This window comes from Leuciscus leuciscus, assembly GCF_965113295.1.
Source record: "Leuciscus leuciscus genome assembly, chromosome: 22".
Classification (NCBI taxonomy): domain Eukaryota; kingdom Metazoa; phylum Chordata; class Actinopteri; order Cypriniformes; family Leuciscidae; genus Leuciscus; species Leuciscus leuciscus.
Window position 1 is genome coordinate 6,649,005 of NC_138746.1, and position 15,796 is coordinate 6,664,800.

At 38.8% G+C, this 15,796-nt stretch overlaps 1 protein-coding gene and 1 long non-coding RNA gene across 5 annotated transcripts; one reads left to right on the top strand and one right to left on the bottom strand.

Annotated features, from left to right (window-relative positions):
• The first annotated feature begins 4,271 nt into the window (after positions 1-4,271).
• macroh2a2 (macroH2A.2 histone) lies at positions 4,272-12,111 on the top strand. Of its 4 annotated transcripts, none has more exons than XM_082154086.1 (11): positions 4,272-4,456; positions 5,542-5,600; positions 6,893-6,927; positions 7,041-7,222; positions 7,347-7,453; positions 7,729-7,917; positions 7,994-8,101; positions 8,538-8,637; positions 9,364-9,453; positions 11,064-11,238; positions 11,434-12,111. In XM_082154086.1, the coding sequence occupies exons 4-11, from the start codon at positions 7,051-7,053 to the stop codon at positions 11,597-11,599; spliced, it is 1,107 nt and encodes a 368-aa protein (XP_082010212.1). In that variant the 5' UTR covers positions 4,272-4,456; positions 5,542-5,600; positions 6,893-6,927; positions 7,041-7,050; the 3' UTR covers positions 11,600-12,111. The 4 variants fall into 4 exon arrangements, with proteins under 4 accessions (XP_082010212.1, XP_082010213.1, XP_082010215.1 ...); XM_082154087.1 differs by having other exon boundaries at positions 5,545-5,600; XM_082154088.1 differs by lacking the exon at positions 4,272-4,456 and adding an exon at positions 4,504-4,686.
• Positions 11,970-15,686, bottom strand: LOC309486703. The gene is made up of 2 exons (XR_014201652.1): positions 14,735-15,686; positions 11,970-12,590 (listed from the first exon to the last, which is right to left on the bottom strand). It is a non-coding gene; the product is annotated as an uncharacterized lncRNA (long non-coding RNA).
• Positions 15,687-15,796: the final 110 nt, after the last annotated feature.

Below are 15,796 nucleotides of genomic sequence, written 5' to 3' on the forward strand. Positions count from 1 at the left end.
CGGCCGGTAGGACATCCTATAATTGCATTCGGATTGAATGCAATGATTGGAGGAAAATATTTTGGCCCTGAGACTCCACAGAAGATATATGTACATTTGTTAATATTTAGAACACTTCTCGATTGCCATCAGGATGTGAAGAGAGTTTCAACCAGTATAACCAGTATAAGTGTTTATGAAAAACATTGCCTTTAACTAACAAAGTTGGACACATGACGTGTTGGTCATTCTGCCCCCATCCACATAAACAGTGATCAGAGCAACCGCTCACAGCCTTTTCACAGATCTGCATCAGTGTGTGTACGTCACCTTAGTTTCGGTTGGAGGACCACAATTAATCACTTTCAATAATGAACAATGCTCTATTGTGTGCTGGTCTGTAAATGAAACTGAAAGAATTATAAAACCGAGGTAAAACATCTATTTTTAGACAGGCCCTGTCAGGGTGGGCGTTTTTGTTGCAGACCTCCCTCTTTTACAGGAACAGGAAATACTGCAGATTGCCTGGGAGTTGATACTCTGCCAACTTTAAATGCCACCTCTAAAAATATCCGGCAGGAATGTTCGGCTTGGCAAAGGGGTAAGGTCGGTGGCCCATGGTTTGTCGCCACTCTGAAGGCCTATTTTGACACGACAGCCCCCTTTGAGTGTAATCTGAAACCCTTCCTCTGTTACCCTCTCTATCTTTCTCTCTCTCTCTTTAAAGCTCTTTCTGCAATGACACTAGACCTTAGAAGGACGGGTTAAACAGAACAGAGCCTATTCACAGCATCCCCAAGGGTGTTCTCGTTTTGTGGATTCTGGTCTGGGAGACGCACCATCGCCTACTTGTCTGAGGCCTAAAAATACCTGTCAAAGGTAGCCATGCTGGAGCTGCGTGATGGGGGTTATTTTGCTGCTGGGTTTTTTAATCGTGCCACTGGCAGGACAGCTTGTTCCTGTTAAGGACTCCTCACAAACAACTTGTGCACTTGTTTTGATATATAAAGTCTTGACGACATCATAAAAAGACTGTGGCCACATATCAACATTAGTCAAGAAAATATTCATAATAAGGTGAACCAAAACTCAAATCAATACAGGCATATGCCTACTGTCTTTATAAAAACCAGAATAATGTCTTAAGCCAGGGACACGCTTAAGGGGGCCGCACACCGGACGCGCAGCTCAGCGCCGTGCCGCGCCACGTCTAGGACAACTCTCACCTGAAAATCCGATAACATCAGCAATTTTCTGATTTCTGTAAATAAATATAAAACTAAATGTATATTGCAGCACAGGGTGAAGTCCGTATATACATTAACAACGATTTGAGACACATAAATGTAAATTTAATATAAAACTATGTAAATGGCGCTCTGTGGCGCGCCAGGATTTTGAACACGGTCCAGAGCCGTTGCTGGGCGCCGCGGACAGACACCGAAAGGCGCCGCCGGTGTGTGTACTCTCATAGAGAATAATGTGTTCGAATTTAAAAGACGTGGCGCTGCGCGGCGCTGAGCTGCGCGTCCGGTGTGCGACCCCCTTTAACAACTGTAAGGCCGATTATGAATGGAATTTAATAAGACTGATCATGCCCAAACGCACCGAGTCAGAGACAATTGAATTCAGTCGGTGTTCACAGTCGGTTTACAATCTGCTCGAGTCGTTGAAAACAGTCTGTAAGTGTGTTCAGTTCAGTCTTAGAATGTTTCAGCTAGTCGTCAAGTGTGTCACCGGCTTTAAACTGGTCACAGTAATCAGGGTTACGCTTCTTACATAATCAGAATATGTCCCAATTCTGATTCAAATCTGAATATTCACAGGTGATCTTTCTAATCTCTATATCAATGTAAAATGTTCTGCATAAATGTACAACTAACAGAGACTTACAAGACCAGGTAAAACTTGACAAAACATCTCAACAACTAAGACAACAAGCTAGCATCAATGGAAACCCAAATGTATGAAACTGAAGCCTCAAGTCTTCCATTTAAAATGTAATCTAAAGAATAAATGTATAATGGGCAATACATTAAAAATAAATAAATTGACAGGTTACCATAATAACTTCTAGAGAGAATAACAAGGTATATATACATAAATCAGTGGCGTATTACTTGGAATAGTGCTAAAATAAGCAAGTAGGGGAAATTAATTCACAATCAAGACACCAAACAGCTATAAGAAAACACAGATGGAAATCATACAAAAATAGCTTTATTTTGCATGGAACACATGCAGGTTGGGTTTTTATGCTCTACCCCACATGTATATTTTGAGAAATCAGATTTCATCACAAATAAACATACTGTCATAACATACTATTGACATTCAGTTTGTAGTATTAAAAGAAAAGAAAATGATTTTCAGCACAATCACATCATTTTGGTCCCTTAAGTAGACAGCATTTTTCAAAAAATCACATTTAATTGAGCATATGCCATACTTCTATGTGAGCGCAATATCATAGAGATGCTGGAGCCGAGGGCCCCTGTAGACCAGGACCAGTCATCACAAGCTCTGTGTTTAGATTGCTGGAACCAGGTGTTTAGACAATTCAGTCTGGCTAAGAGCACGCATGTCACTCTTCCCAGCATACTCCTGGGCCCGTTCAACAGGCAAGGCTTGCTTTATCTCTGAAAATGCCCAAAAAGAGCATGCAGGGCTGTGGAAATGATTTTCAATGTCTCACTGTGGTAACTTAAGGAATCTGCTGCACAATGGGTATTGCAGACTCTTTCTATCCACAGAACAGTGTCCTACAATGGCAGTGGCTGGGCTTTATTAATGAATCAGAACTAGATTTGGCTGTTTTTGCTGTCAAAAACCATCTGCTGTTTTTGCTGTTTTACCATCTAACATTTAACACATACAAAATACATTTCTGGTATAGGCTAGTATGTATTTGTTCATAAGCACGTTCACACAAAATCCTGTAGTTCTCTTTTAAAGAAGCACGTCTGTAAAATGATTGAAAATCAATTACAATAAGTAATCAAATATATGCATGTAAAATGGTGGGCAAGAAAATATTCATGCTAAAAATATAGGCTAGTGGAATATCCTTTTTACCTACAGAGCATCAGAGGTGCACTTATCTTTTAACAATTCACAAAACTCAAACAATAAAATAAATAAATGCATTCACAAGCTCGAACATAACTGTAGAGTATTCTTTTGTTTAAAATTGCTCCTTTTCACTGGAACAAAAAAAAGAGTGTAGCGCTTCTTCTTAGCGAAAGGTTTGGTTAGATCAGCCAAGAGTTCGGAGTTTATATACGATAAGTAATTTTTCAACCCCAAAATGAAAATTCTGTCATCATTTATCTTCGGAACACAAATGAAGATATTTTTTATGAAATCTGAGCGATTTCTGTCTCTCCATTTACAGCTACGCAACTACCACTTTGACGCTTCAAAAAGTTCATAAAAAGATTGTATAACTAATCCATATAAATTGAATGGTTTAGTCCAAAGTTTCTGAAGAAACTCGATCACATTTGATCAGATTGAATTTAGGCTTTTATTCACATGTAAACATTTTGGGTATTTTGGGGATATTTTGGGTGAAAACATAAAATTATTAAATGGCAATTAAATATTAAACTCAGTCTTGCCACGTGTAACTTGTTATTTTTAACACGCTAATTAACACGTATTTTAAACAATGCATATGCTTTAAATGTACATTCAAATACATAAAATATTTTAATATATATTCGTCCCCGAGCAATGCCTGTCCTTGTCAGAGAAAATATAATACAATTCCGCCCCCCACCGGACCACAACAACCAAACAAGTATATTTTAACTCTGATCTAATACTGCCCTCTGTGGAACCAGTTCAGTCTAGCACAGATTTCACAGACACTAAACGCAATTGAAACAGGCCATTATTCGTGTCTGCGGAAGGTTCGTTTTTAAAAAGTGCATATCAGATCGAGTTCATCAGGCGTCAGGAGAGAGTCTATTCATGTGAAAACGAATGAAGATCACCACTCACTCGAGTAGGGACCAGGTGAAGAGACAGATTTATTTTTTTACAGTAAGCATCAATCACCCAGACACCTGCAGCTGTCTGTGACGAATTATTTTTGCATGCTGCTCTCAACTACCTCTTAGATGAGAAATGATGGCTTGATAATGCATTATATCCACATAATGTCCCTTATTTGCCTGTATGCATTTTGCATGGACTGCATAGGGTGCGTTACTGTATTTGATATCTTGGATGTAATGTTTTTTTTTAAATGAGAAGCAGCAGCAGTAGCCTAAAGCCTGCCTCCATCGACAGTACGGTGGTACTGGCTGCTGTAGTTTTTCGCGGTCTCTCTCCGTCTCAAATTTTTTTTTTAAGGAACAGCAGAGAGGCTCGGCGCACAAGGACAGGGAATAGGAATACCAGGAACTCCTTATTTGCGCCTGTCAGAGGACAGATATATTTCGTACATGACGCATTTGTAGAGAACAAACAGGTAAATATTGGCACGATGTATTGTGTTGATAAGCGCGCGATGCGATGCATGCGAATACAGCTCGAGCTCACTGTACACGACGCGCGCGACGATACAACATATAAAAACGAAGCTGAACGCAGCTCGCTTGCAGATGCGATGATAATAACAACGCTTCAGTCGCGTCGCGTCGAAACGCATCACTCGCTTGCGATGTAGATTGGGTGTTTAATCTACATAAATGCAACGAGGTAAAAACAAAATGGGGGTTAGTTAATGTGGGAGGAGCAGGGTTAAAAACCAAGAATATGTATTTGTGCACGACCTAATGTGGTTTGAAAAGAAACATGTCCGGATTTGCATGTGCTTTTGATAGAAAAACAGTGAAGCGATGGCGAGGCCTTTGATAATACGCTTTGAATCGCGGATTCGGCGACGGCCTCTCGATCACGTACCGCATCCCGGATGAATATAATGGTGTTAACGTGCTGTTGCTGGCAGGAGGCGGGTCTTTCATTACATATATTTGTGGCGAAACTTTTCATAGCGGGGAGGAATCGCGCTCTATATTTATAAATCTTCGCTGTTTATCTTAAAACATGCGCTGCGCCTTTAATTTGGGATGGCAGTGCGTGGTCGCTGCAGGCTGTGCCGAGAGAAGAGCCCTTGTCTGTCGACGCCGTAGTTCACAGTCTGCCATTCACAGACCCCGGGTCACATTTAAAAAAAAAAAAAAAAAAGGGTCTAATTTTCGTGCTTTATGATAGATAGAGAGATAGATAGATACTTACCAAATAAATATGACATGAAATATTGATTAGTCTTGAAAATCTGCCTAGCAGCAAGACAAACAGCAATGGTAAAAATTGAATTATTAATATTATTATTATTATTCATCAGGAATCCAAGTTACAGTGTATATGGAGTAGTTAGCTAAACAATTAATAGGGCTGCACAATATTGAAGAAAAATGCGATTTGCGATAGCCTAACCCATTAACTAATGCAATATTCGATATGCTATATGATAAGGCTTAAAGTGTGTAACTTAAATTATATTTAAAATTATCTAACCTACATACTTTTCACTTTTTTTTTTTTTGTCAGAAGAAAGCATCCCTACAACTTCTGGAAGTGAACAGCAGTGTTTTACTGTAGCATAAGTAGTAAGTGTCATTTTAACATCAGTGTAAACCAGGGGGTTTAGGTTTCTGGCTGTCCTGCATTAGGTTTAACAACAGAAACTGAATAATCAAATGTAAACATAAAACACTGTATGAATTAAATATACACTGATTCTTATTAAAGCTACAGAAGTTATTCAGTCAAGAGCAGCGAGTGATTTTCTCTGTCTTTTGTTCATGACCCCAAGTTATTGCAAGCTGCTGCGATTTGCATATCGCATGTACATTTGTGATGTTTCGATATATTGCGCATCCCTAATAATGTACTAATTACTAATGTAACATGTCTTTATTTAATTTAAGCAATGCATGTAATAAGTATTTGTATTTCTTACCTGTTCTTTGCTGTTTTTAACTGTTGGCTTGTGTCCTTTTAGCCTTTCAAGATTTTATTATAATAATAACAAAGTGTTGCACAAAGTATACTTAATTTTTTTAACATGCATAATAAGGTACGTATACAGATGTGAATTTCATCATCAGCATGGTACGTTTTCTAAAGCCCAAAGAGTAAATTTGGGTCTACGTACAGTGCGCGTGATCATCAACATAATATGTGTTTTGTACACATGCAGTCATATTTTCCTACCTGTGCATACTCACGTTTAGCTTACAAATAAACCTTGAATGTTTTTGCTCTAATTCATTTGTTCACAAGGTGGTCACACAGTCCGGGACGTTGTTTCAAAGACGAAAAACAAACAGATGAGATGAAAACAACTAACTAATATAGTTGCAACATCTATAGACGTGCGTGTTTAAACAAGTACAAAGACTGGAGAGAAACAGTGCAGACACTGAACAAGAATGAAACTTTCCACTGTGCATTCGACGATAACCTGTGTTTGTGTACGCAATTAAATAAATACACTTTGAAAGGCAATGTGTTTGGCTGTAGGCATACGCTATATGTTTGCGTCAAAACTGTATACTTTGGCCTTAAATATTCATACCTGTTTTTATTCGCAAAATGTTACCAATTACCCTTTTACTAAAGTCCCACCTTAGTTTCCAACTAAACTTTGAGAATTTGATTTTCTTCGGATATGGCAATGAACAGGATATGATGTCACCCTAAGGCTTCAGGTGAAAGAAACCCAAGCTGTAACTTTTTAACGTGTGTTTGTATTAGATTTATTCTTGTTCTAGTTTAGTCATTAACATGGAAAAGAGAGTGTTTGTGATCATTATCTGTTGAAGCAGATGGAGACTGTCGGGTTCAGTCACATTCAGGATGTTAACGAATGAATCATTTTGTCTTGATTTATCTGTAGGTACTCCATCCAGTGGCACTGTGAGTCAAGAGGAGGTGGGTCTGCTCTGTCACTCACATGATTGATGTTTTGATTACATGTTGCTGAATGGATTGTTTACTTGATCAAAAATGATTATTGAAGAAATGTTTTCATTTTTTCACCACAGCAAAGGCAGGATGTCAGCCAGAGGAGGAAAGAAAAAGATCACCAAGCTGTCTCGGTCTGCCCGAGCAGGAGTCATTTTTCCTGTCGGGAGGATGATGCGTTACTTGCGCACAGGAACCCATAAGTATCGCATTGGCATGGGCGCCCCCGTCTACATGGCAGCTGTCATTGAGTACTTAGCAGGTGGGAATCAAGAAAGCAAGCAGATGCTTTTCTTTCCACCAAAAATATTTTCATTATGAAAAATGTAATTACACTGGCCGTCAAAAGATTGAAAATGGTTCTTATTGCTCTGATGTTTTTGTAGCTGAGATTTTGGAGTTGGCTGGAAATGCAGCAAGAGACAACAAGAAGGGGAGAATCACTCCACGACACATCAAGCTGGCAGTGGCCAATGACGAAGAACTCAACCAGGTAATGAGTTACATGTTAAAATAGACTGAGGGTGGTTAGGGTTAATATTTAGCACAGTCTTGTCCAAAAACAACTCACTTTATCGCTGTAGTCTACCATGGAGGTAGAGCATTAAAAGCAATGAATTTGCCACCTTTGTTTAAAATAGCCCACTTCTATCCCATGTAGGCTAATTAACCGTATACAGCGAAGCAAAATGTTTAAGAGCTGGTTTTGTTCTAATATTTCTAATAATAATAATAGCAATGCCATTATTTTGATGTATTATTGAATAGTTGCTCAGAGGGGTGACTATATCAAATGGTGGAGTTCTGCCTCGCATCCATCCTGAGCTGCTCTCCAAGAAGAGAGGCGGCAAGGTGAAGGTGGAGACTCAGGTGACCGTTCCGGAGAAGAGGGCGAACAGGAAACCCATCAAGAAACCCAGCAAAAAGAGCAAAGGAAAACCAGGCCGCAAACCCAAAGTAAGTGCAGGACATGCATGCGTTGCTCTGGTACCATGTTTGACTCTGAGAATACAACAAATGTTTATTTTTGCAGAAAAGCACAGAGAATGACAAAGAGGCAGATGCCAACACAACCGTGGAAGACGGACCAGGAGAGGGATTTACTATTCTCTCTGCGAAAAGCTTGTTCCTTGGACAAAAGGTGAAAATAGCTTTGCTTATCACACATTATCAAGAATGTCATTTTAAGTTATTTTAACACTTATAGAGCACATTATAAACTCTGTATATGCAAGGTACATTTATGAATATAACTATATAATTAGCATATATAACTTAATTTTTCATGGGCCAATATAAAGCTATTATATGTGATGTCATGCTATCTAAAGATAGTAAATATTTACAAAAAATTATTAGAAATGAATCATTTCAAAATCACTTAATTGGAACAAACTCGACCACCAATCTTAACGGCCAAAGAAAAGGCACCTTAAAATCATCACAATATTTTTTATTCATTTTATATTGGCAGTAAAATCATGCATTGTGAATACATTTCTGCAGAAATTGATGGTAGCAAAGCTAATACCCTGGCGATTTATGGCATAAGGAGTTAACTCTGGTTTCTTTATCAGCTGTCCCTTACAGAGAGTGAAATCAGCAAAATCGGAACGATCAAAGTGGAGGGAATCATCAATCCCACAAACGCAGAGATTGATCTGAAAGAGGGAATCGGTCAGTACACTACAAGATTATTAATATTAGCTATGTTTCCATTCAAAGTTGCGAAATTAACCATTTCCAATACCATGGTGTTCAAGAGAACAAAATCGTCACTTCCTGGGAAATTGGCACAAAATATCTGTAATAAAAATGGAAGTGGCTGCAATCGGGGAAGCCACTGTGGCTCTATTTTCCTACATCATAAATGACTTGCGTCTCAGAGCGCGCTGACGAAATGCAATGAACGCCGTAATGTGATCTTGCCTGATGATTGGGAATGCAGTCATGTGAGATGCTTCGTGGAGGGAATTAAATCAAATCATTCTGATGACAGACTTTGGCTCGGGCATTTCAGAATGATCAAACCAACATTTGAGATTCTGTGCGATTTGATTGGTCCGCTGGGTTAGTCCAGTTATCAAATCACATCCTCTGTTGAGGCAAAGTCACGTGAGCTTTTTTGTTGCGCATTGAGAGATCTATTCAGTAAATGTGTTTCCATTGTAGTTAATGTGCATATGTTTTTAGTGGATACAATTTTTTACCACCTCAATTGAGCGCATACGTTTTTTTTGTTTATCTCGGCGTTTCAGTTCAGCGTTTTTTAATGCGATATCCCAAAATGTGCATAAAAATGAGTGGATGGAAGCAGAGCTATTGAAGTTAGCTAATACAAAAGTGTCAAAGAGGCCTATTTTTGAAATGTGTCAAAAGCTATTAAGTTTTCCTTTGATACAGGTAACGCTCTGGAGAAAGCAGGAGGAAAAGATTTCTTAGAGACCGTCAAGGAGCTGAGAAAAAGCCAGGGTCCTTTGGAGGTTGCATCAGGTTAAACACACACACACACACACACACACACACACACAGCTTGACACAAGCAGACAGAAAGCAGACTCAAATTAGTGTGTGCTCTAGAAATGTTCAAAGGGGCAGGAAATGACCTTGTTAAATATTTTAATACAGAAAAAAGTACAGCTGTCATGGAAAACCTGGAAATATCAGGAATAATACAATGATCATTTACAGGCCTGGAAAAGTCATGGAAATGAGCAGAATCTAAAAAAGTCTACTGAATGTAGTTCTGTAGTACTGAAATATTTAATCAGCTAGATAGGCTTGTTAGTGCTTGTGTAAAGTAAAACTTGTTAACGAGTCAACGTGCAACATTGGATTGTGTGTTGGGGGTCTTTTTGAAGTACTACCTTAATAAGTATCATACAAAGATGAAAAATCAGCCCAAACTGTTTTTGGTCAAAATGTGTTTAAAGGGGTCATGAACTGGCTTTTTATTTATTTTTATAATGTTGTCTGAGGTCAACTTATGACGTTCGCTTGGTTTCTACGTTCAAAAACATCAAAATGAATAAGTAAAAGGCTATTTTCTACCCTGGTTTTGAGCCTAGCTCCTGAAACACTCGGTTTTTATGGGCGAGAAGACTTGGAAGTAAACGCCCACTGCTATGATTTGATAACAGTTTTGTATAATATAATGAGTTTCATGTAATGTGCGAATCGGTGGACGGGGCTAAAGGCCAATTTATACTTCTGCGTCGGGTGCGCGTAGAAGGTACGGCGTAGCATACGCATTGACGTGTACCATACGTCGTACCCTTCGCCGTACCCTGACGCGCACCTCCTCAAAAATGTAACTACGCGTCGCGGCGACGCGGACCGCAAGATCTGTGATTGGTCGGCTGGATAGCATCGCGTTTCCTCCTACGCATTTCCGGAATGATCTTCTGCACTCTGCACCGGCCGCCCGCCATTTTTAAATTCCGAAGATCAGTGAAGAGCCATGGAAATAGACCAAGTGACCGAGAGATTGCTTGAAGAAGTGCGGAAATACAGCCATCTGTATGACTCCTTCAGTCGCCGTTGCTCGTAGAAACCTAAACTCAAAATAGCTGCGAGAAATGTAAACACAGTGGAACTGGAACATTAAAACCCACCCGCGCCAACTAGCGTTTCGGCGGTGTAACTGCAGAGCAACACAGACATTCGCAGAAGTATAAATGCTCACGACGGCGTCGCCTACATGCGTAGCCTACGACGTACACTACGGCGTACACTCGACGCAGAAGTATAAATTGGCCTTAAACAGGCAGTGTTGAAGTAGGCGTTGATCTTCTTCTGCGGAGGCGGTGTTTGATACCCTTTCACGTCATAGATCCCCACTTTGAAAAACCTGTCGTTCGCTGTGCCTGGTGTCAATAAAAGCTTTTATTGGACTAACAAGGAAGTTTTCAGTTCTGAAACTTATAGGATATTCTTATAGTATGATGATGACCTCTTATATGTCAAAAGCTCAAGGAAAATTTTGTTTCTCAGTTCATCACCCCTTTAAAAGTAAAACAAGAAAGAGAGAAAAAAAAAGAGAAAAAAAACCTTTCTGTGTTGTTGTTGTGACTGGAGTATTTCTTATTTCCTCTGCTTTGCAGTGGCTGTGAGTCAAGCCAATGGGATGGCAGCACGTTTCATCATCCATTGTCACGTCCCTCAGTGGGGTTCAGAGAAGTGCGAAGATCAGCTCGAGAAAACGGTCAAGAACTGTTTGTCTGCTGCCGAGGAGAAAAAGCTCAAATCGGTGGCCTTCCCTTCACTACCCGCTGGACGGTGAGCATCAGAATCATGGGGCTTAAAATTACCTTTTCAAAATCAAATGCGTCTACAAGTCATTGAAGATAGTTGCGACTGCGAGTACGCACAGGCTTACAGATCAGTAGTTAACCGAGTTTCGATACGGTTATGACCAGAAATAGTTCCCAGAAAATTTAAATCATCTCACTTTTTTAATTTTTGTTCCCGCAGAAATGGTTTCCCAAAGCAGACAGCAGCCCAGCTAATACTGAAGGCCATTTCAAACCATTTTGTCTCAGCAACCACATCCTCTCTGAAGAACATTTACTTTGTTCTGTTTGACAGCGAGAGCATTGGGATATACCTGCAGGAGATGGCCAAGATGGACACCAAGTGATGTTCGGTCGGGGGTTTGATTTCTTTGAAAGTGTAACAGCCTCGATGCAGCTCTGTTTTTAGCTTTGCTTTGACTGGTTTTGTCGGCCTCGACATTGAGGGAAGGTAAAATGAGTTGAACATGAGCTTTAGCAGAGAGTGCATCCAGGCTAGTAAGAGCGTTCTAAGTGGAGTGTAGTGCAGCTTGGTGAAAGATGTTGTAGGTATATGTTTTTGACAGCAGATTATTTGAAGGTGTTTAAACAAGGATATTTGTGAGTGATGTACTGTACACATTTATGTTTCACTGTTCTCCTTTTAAAGAAAATACATTCATTTAGACTAGATCAACTTAATCTTCATTGTTTGCCATTTTTATCCTTAGACTGAACTTGTTTTTACATTCCATGTTCAGAGATGAACTTTTGAGCGTTGTTTTTGGCTAGATATCAAGTGTGGTTTCTGACAGTTTTGGTTTATCAAAAAAAAAAAGTGTTTCTTGTTCAGCTTTGAAATAAAAAAAAATGTTTTACACCACAGGATGAGCTTCCATTTATATCCAAATAAATGCAATAGTTTGCTCAACATTTACTCAGACAAAACAAGTGTTGGGGGGTAGTAACACATTACAAGTAACGTAATCGGATTACTTTTTTCCAAAGTAACTTGTAAAGTAACGCATTACTTTTAAATTTACAACAAAATATCTGAGTTACTTTTCCCAAAAATAATCGCGTTACCTTGTTTTTCCATTTATTGACTGACAGCTCTCCTGTCCCCATGTTGAGAGACATCGTAAGTGCAGAAGCATTGTGTGCGCTGTGTAAACATGATTATTACTGTTACTCATCTCACAGAAACAGATTCAGTATTCTTCAAAATGAATAAAAACAAACTTAGAATATGATGCAAACCTACAATAATTAAAAATGTTGAATAACACAAATATACTTTATGTATTTAAACTCGCTTCAGTCCAGTGCTTATTCATTGCACTTTTGGTGTGAAAGGGCCTTAAAAAAAAGAAGAAGAGCAAAGGGTAAGGAAAAGTAACTCAAAAGTAATGCAACACATTACTTTCCATTAAAGGTAACTAAGTTACACAATTAGTTACTTTTTGAGGGAGTAATGCAATATCGTAACACACATTACTTTCAAAAGTAACTTTCCCCAACACTGACCTTCCAAATCCAAACCCATAATTTCTTTCTTCAATGAAACACAAAAGATAAACAGCACATCCAAGCAGCAGTTTTGCACAGAACTAATGTGGATGGTGATTTATACAATCAAAATCATAGGAATAGAATGAAGCAAATTGTGAATTGCTGGAAAAAAAACCTTCCCTTTACTGGAACTCTCAAATCTCATTTTCTCTAATGTCTCTCATAAGATCAGATGCACCAGGTGTGACAGTCAACGCCAATAACAATTAGTTCTTGCACATTATGTGAGATGGACTACTTTTGAAAAAAAAGTATTTTCTTTATAGGAGCTTGAATGTATAAATCAACATAAACTTTTATCGAATGGGAAATATTCTGCCAAATATATTTTTTTATTTCATGGACGCTGAAACATAAGGTTAAAGGTCCCATGACATGCTACTTTTTGTAGGCTTTAATATAGTCCTTAGTGGTCCTTAGTACTATCTTAGTGTATCTGAAATCTCTTTCCAAAAATTCAGCCTGGGTGCAGAATTATAGCCACTACAAGCCAGTCCCAGAATGAGCTTCCTTCAGACGGGCCGTTTCGGTGTCTGTAGCTTTAAATACAAATGAGGAGGAGAAAGGCGGCGCAAGGTGGAGGGTGGGTGTGGCCTTGACCATCTTGCGCAACGGTACCATGCATGTTTGTTTATGTTGGATATATTGCAATGGCACGAAGACACGCAGTCGTTCAAGCATTTCAGTTTGACCCAGAATCTGATCCAGATGGAGAAGCAACGGATGAAGAAGTTGCAACTCAACGGCTCCAGCAGGACGTTTCCGAATGGTTAGTTTAAAATATTATGCCTGGACACGGTACTTTATTCGGATAGTTTACAGTCATCATCATGTAACTAACGCGAACCTACTGTTGCCTTTTCATGAGAGATCTGTAACGTCTGTAATTTATCTTATTACAATAACATCAAGCTCTGCGATCTTGAAATGCGGATATCGCGCGCGCCATATAACCAACAGGAAAACGGTTATCAAATAACAAAGAAATGTACAACACTCGCGTTACAGTATGTGTAACTTGATGCTGTATACCTTCACATTAGCGCAAGTAACTGCATAGCAGCCACATTCTACGTGTAAGAAGCTAGGTAACCATAAACAGTAAAGCAACACATTTATATATAATTTGTTGACTTACTTGTCCGACGTTCAGCAAGCCCAGCTCTGTATTGACCATTCGATGTTCATTTGTACATCCAATTATTCAGCAATTATTATGCTTCGCTCGCTCAAAAGCCATAATATCTCTCGTGGACAAACTAAAATCGCGCGCGCGCGTTCTACTTCCTAGCTCATTTTCTCATGGGCGAGAAATATTCTCTGGGCGGGCAAAGCAGAGAAAGGGGAGGTAACATTTATCCTTATAACGTCATAAGGAGGAGATTCAAGATCAGCCCGGTTGAGCTTCCATTTTCTCAAAGGCAGAGAAAAATAGCAAAAGCTCGATAATTTACACCGATTAAATTTTTTAGAAACTTGGGGACCATATACTAGGGGAACTCATATTAATGTTAAAAAACCTCAGAAAGTGGAAATTTCATGTCATGGGACCTTTAAATAAATAATTGGCACACAATAAAAATACTGCCATCACACAATGTAATTCCAAACAGTTTTGTAGACTTTAAATTGATAAAACAAAAGATATTTTTATGTTCCACAAACGACATTTATCAATTATCTGTTCATTCATTTTGGGTGAACTATCTAAAGTGTAACTTTTTCAGCTCGCTTTGTATTATTGTTTGTATGACTTTTGACAGCTCCAGGATTTCGTGAAAACTACAGAAATGTACACACGGATAGTGGGGTCGACAGAGGGTTATTAACAGAACAGTTTTTGTAAGGGTAGGTTTATTACTGAAAATCGTTTTATGTCTAGCATTATGGGAAAAAAATTAACAGTATAGCAAGCAACAGCTTTTTCTTACCTGTACGCAGTGGATTGGGTGGAACTGACAGAACGCCAGTTTCCCCCTCCTTTTGGCCAAAAACACTGTGTTTGTTGTCATCCAGTTTGAAATGTTGATTACAAATACATTGGTTTTTCATATTTTTCCACTGCAGTGTTCTCTGGAAACTTCAATAATACGAATAATTCACTCCTGCTAAACTTTTACTCTTTGATTCTTGCACCCGGGATTGGAACAATACAAATTGACACCATTGTATTACTAAAAGTTTGCTAAAAAGTATTTCTTACTAAATAAGCGCGGATGGACTAGGCTAACGTTACTTGCACTGAGCTTTCCTGACGCACTACCGTTTTGAAATAGAACAACTAATTTATTTCCGGTTATGAATATTTTCCATGTGCTACTCATAGGTGCTACTTACCTAGTTGACTAAACGCAACCTAAAATTGGTGCTAAAAAAAAAAAAAAAAAAAATATATATATATAATAATCTGGACGTTTTCAGAGACAGGAAAAGAGATATTCTGATGATTAGGCTACTGTGTAAAGAATTTTCCAAACTCAACTGAACATTAAGCAGCTGCTGGTAAACGTAAATATACCAGATAGCCTACCTGATGAATACGAACCTTTATTTATTTGCATTAAATTGTGTGTCATTTTTCACTGTCAATAATTTTACTGGATGTAATTTACATGTTTATGGCCAAAATTCTTAATTAATATTCAAAGTAGTTTACTGTCATTCTACTGTATGGTGTGTGTGTGTGTGATACGGCTTAAGAGTAATTAAATATTTAAAGCTGCAGTGCGTAGCTTTTTTGGGTTAAAAATGAAATAAATTTTTGAGCAAGTACATTACCAGCCAGTGTTCAAAACTATCTGCTTGCCTTAGCTCGATTCAAAATGGTAAGCTTGTAATAATGTGTTTAATTCCAGTGGTACTGGTGGATTTCCGCAGGAAATTCGAGCAAGTCTTACTCTTCGCGTCATTACGTCACATCTGTACACATAAAGAAGGTGTCTCGGCTAGTATAGAGCTAGCCGAGCTATATAGAGCTGGTAAGTCCCGCCCCT

Coding starts and splice junctions, on each gene's coding strand:
- macroh2a2 (XM_082154086.1), top strand. CDS start 7,051: ATGTCAGCCAGAGGAGGAAAGAAAAAGATCACCAAGCTGTCTCGGTCT. Junction 7,223..7,346: donor TGTCATTGAGTACTTAGCAG/GTGGGAATCAAG, acceptor ATGTTTTTGTAG/CTGAGATTTTGGAGTTGGCT. Junction 7,918..7,993: donor AACCAGGCCGCAAACCCAAA/GTAAGTGCAGGA, acceptor TTATTTTTGCAG/AAAAGCACAGAGAATGACAA.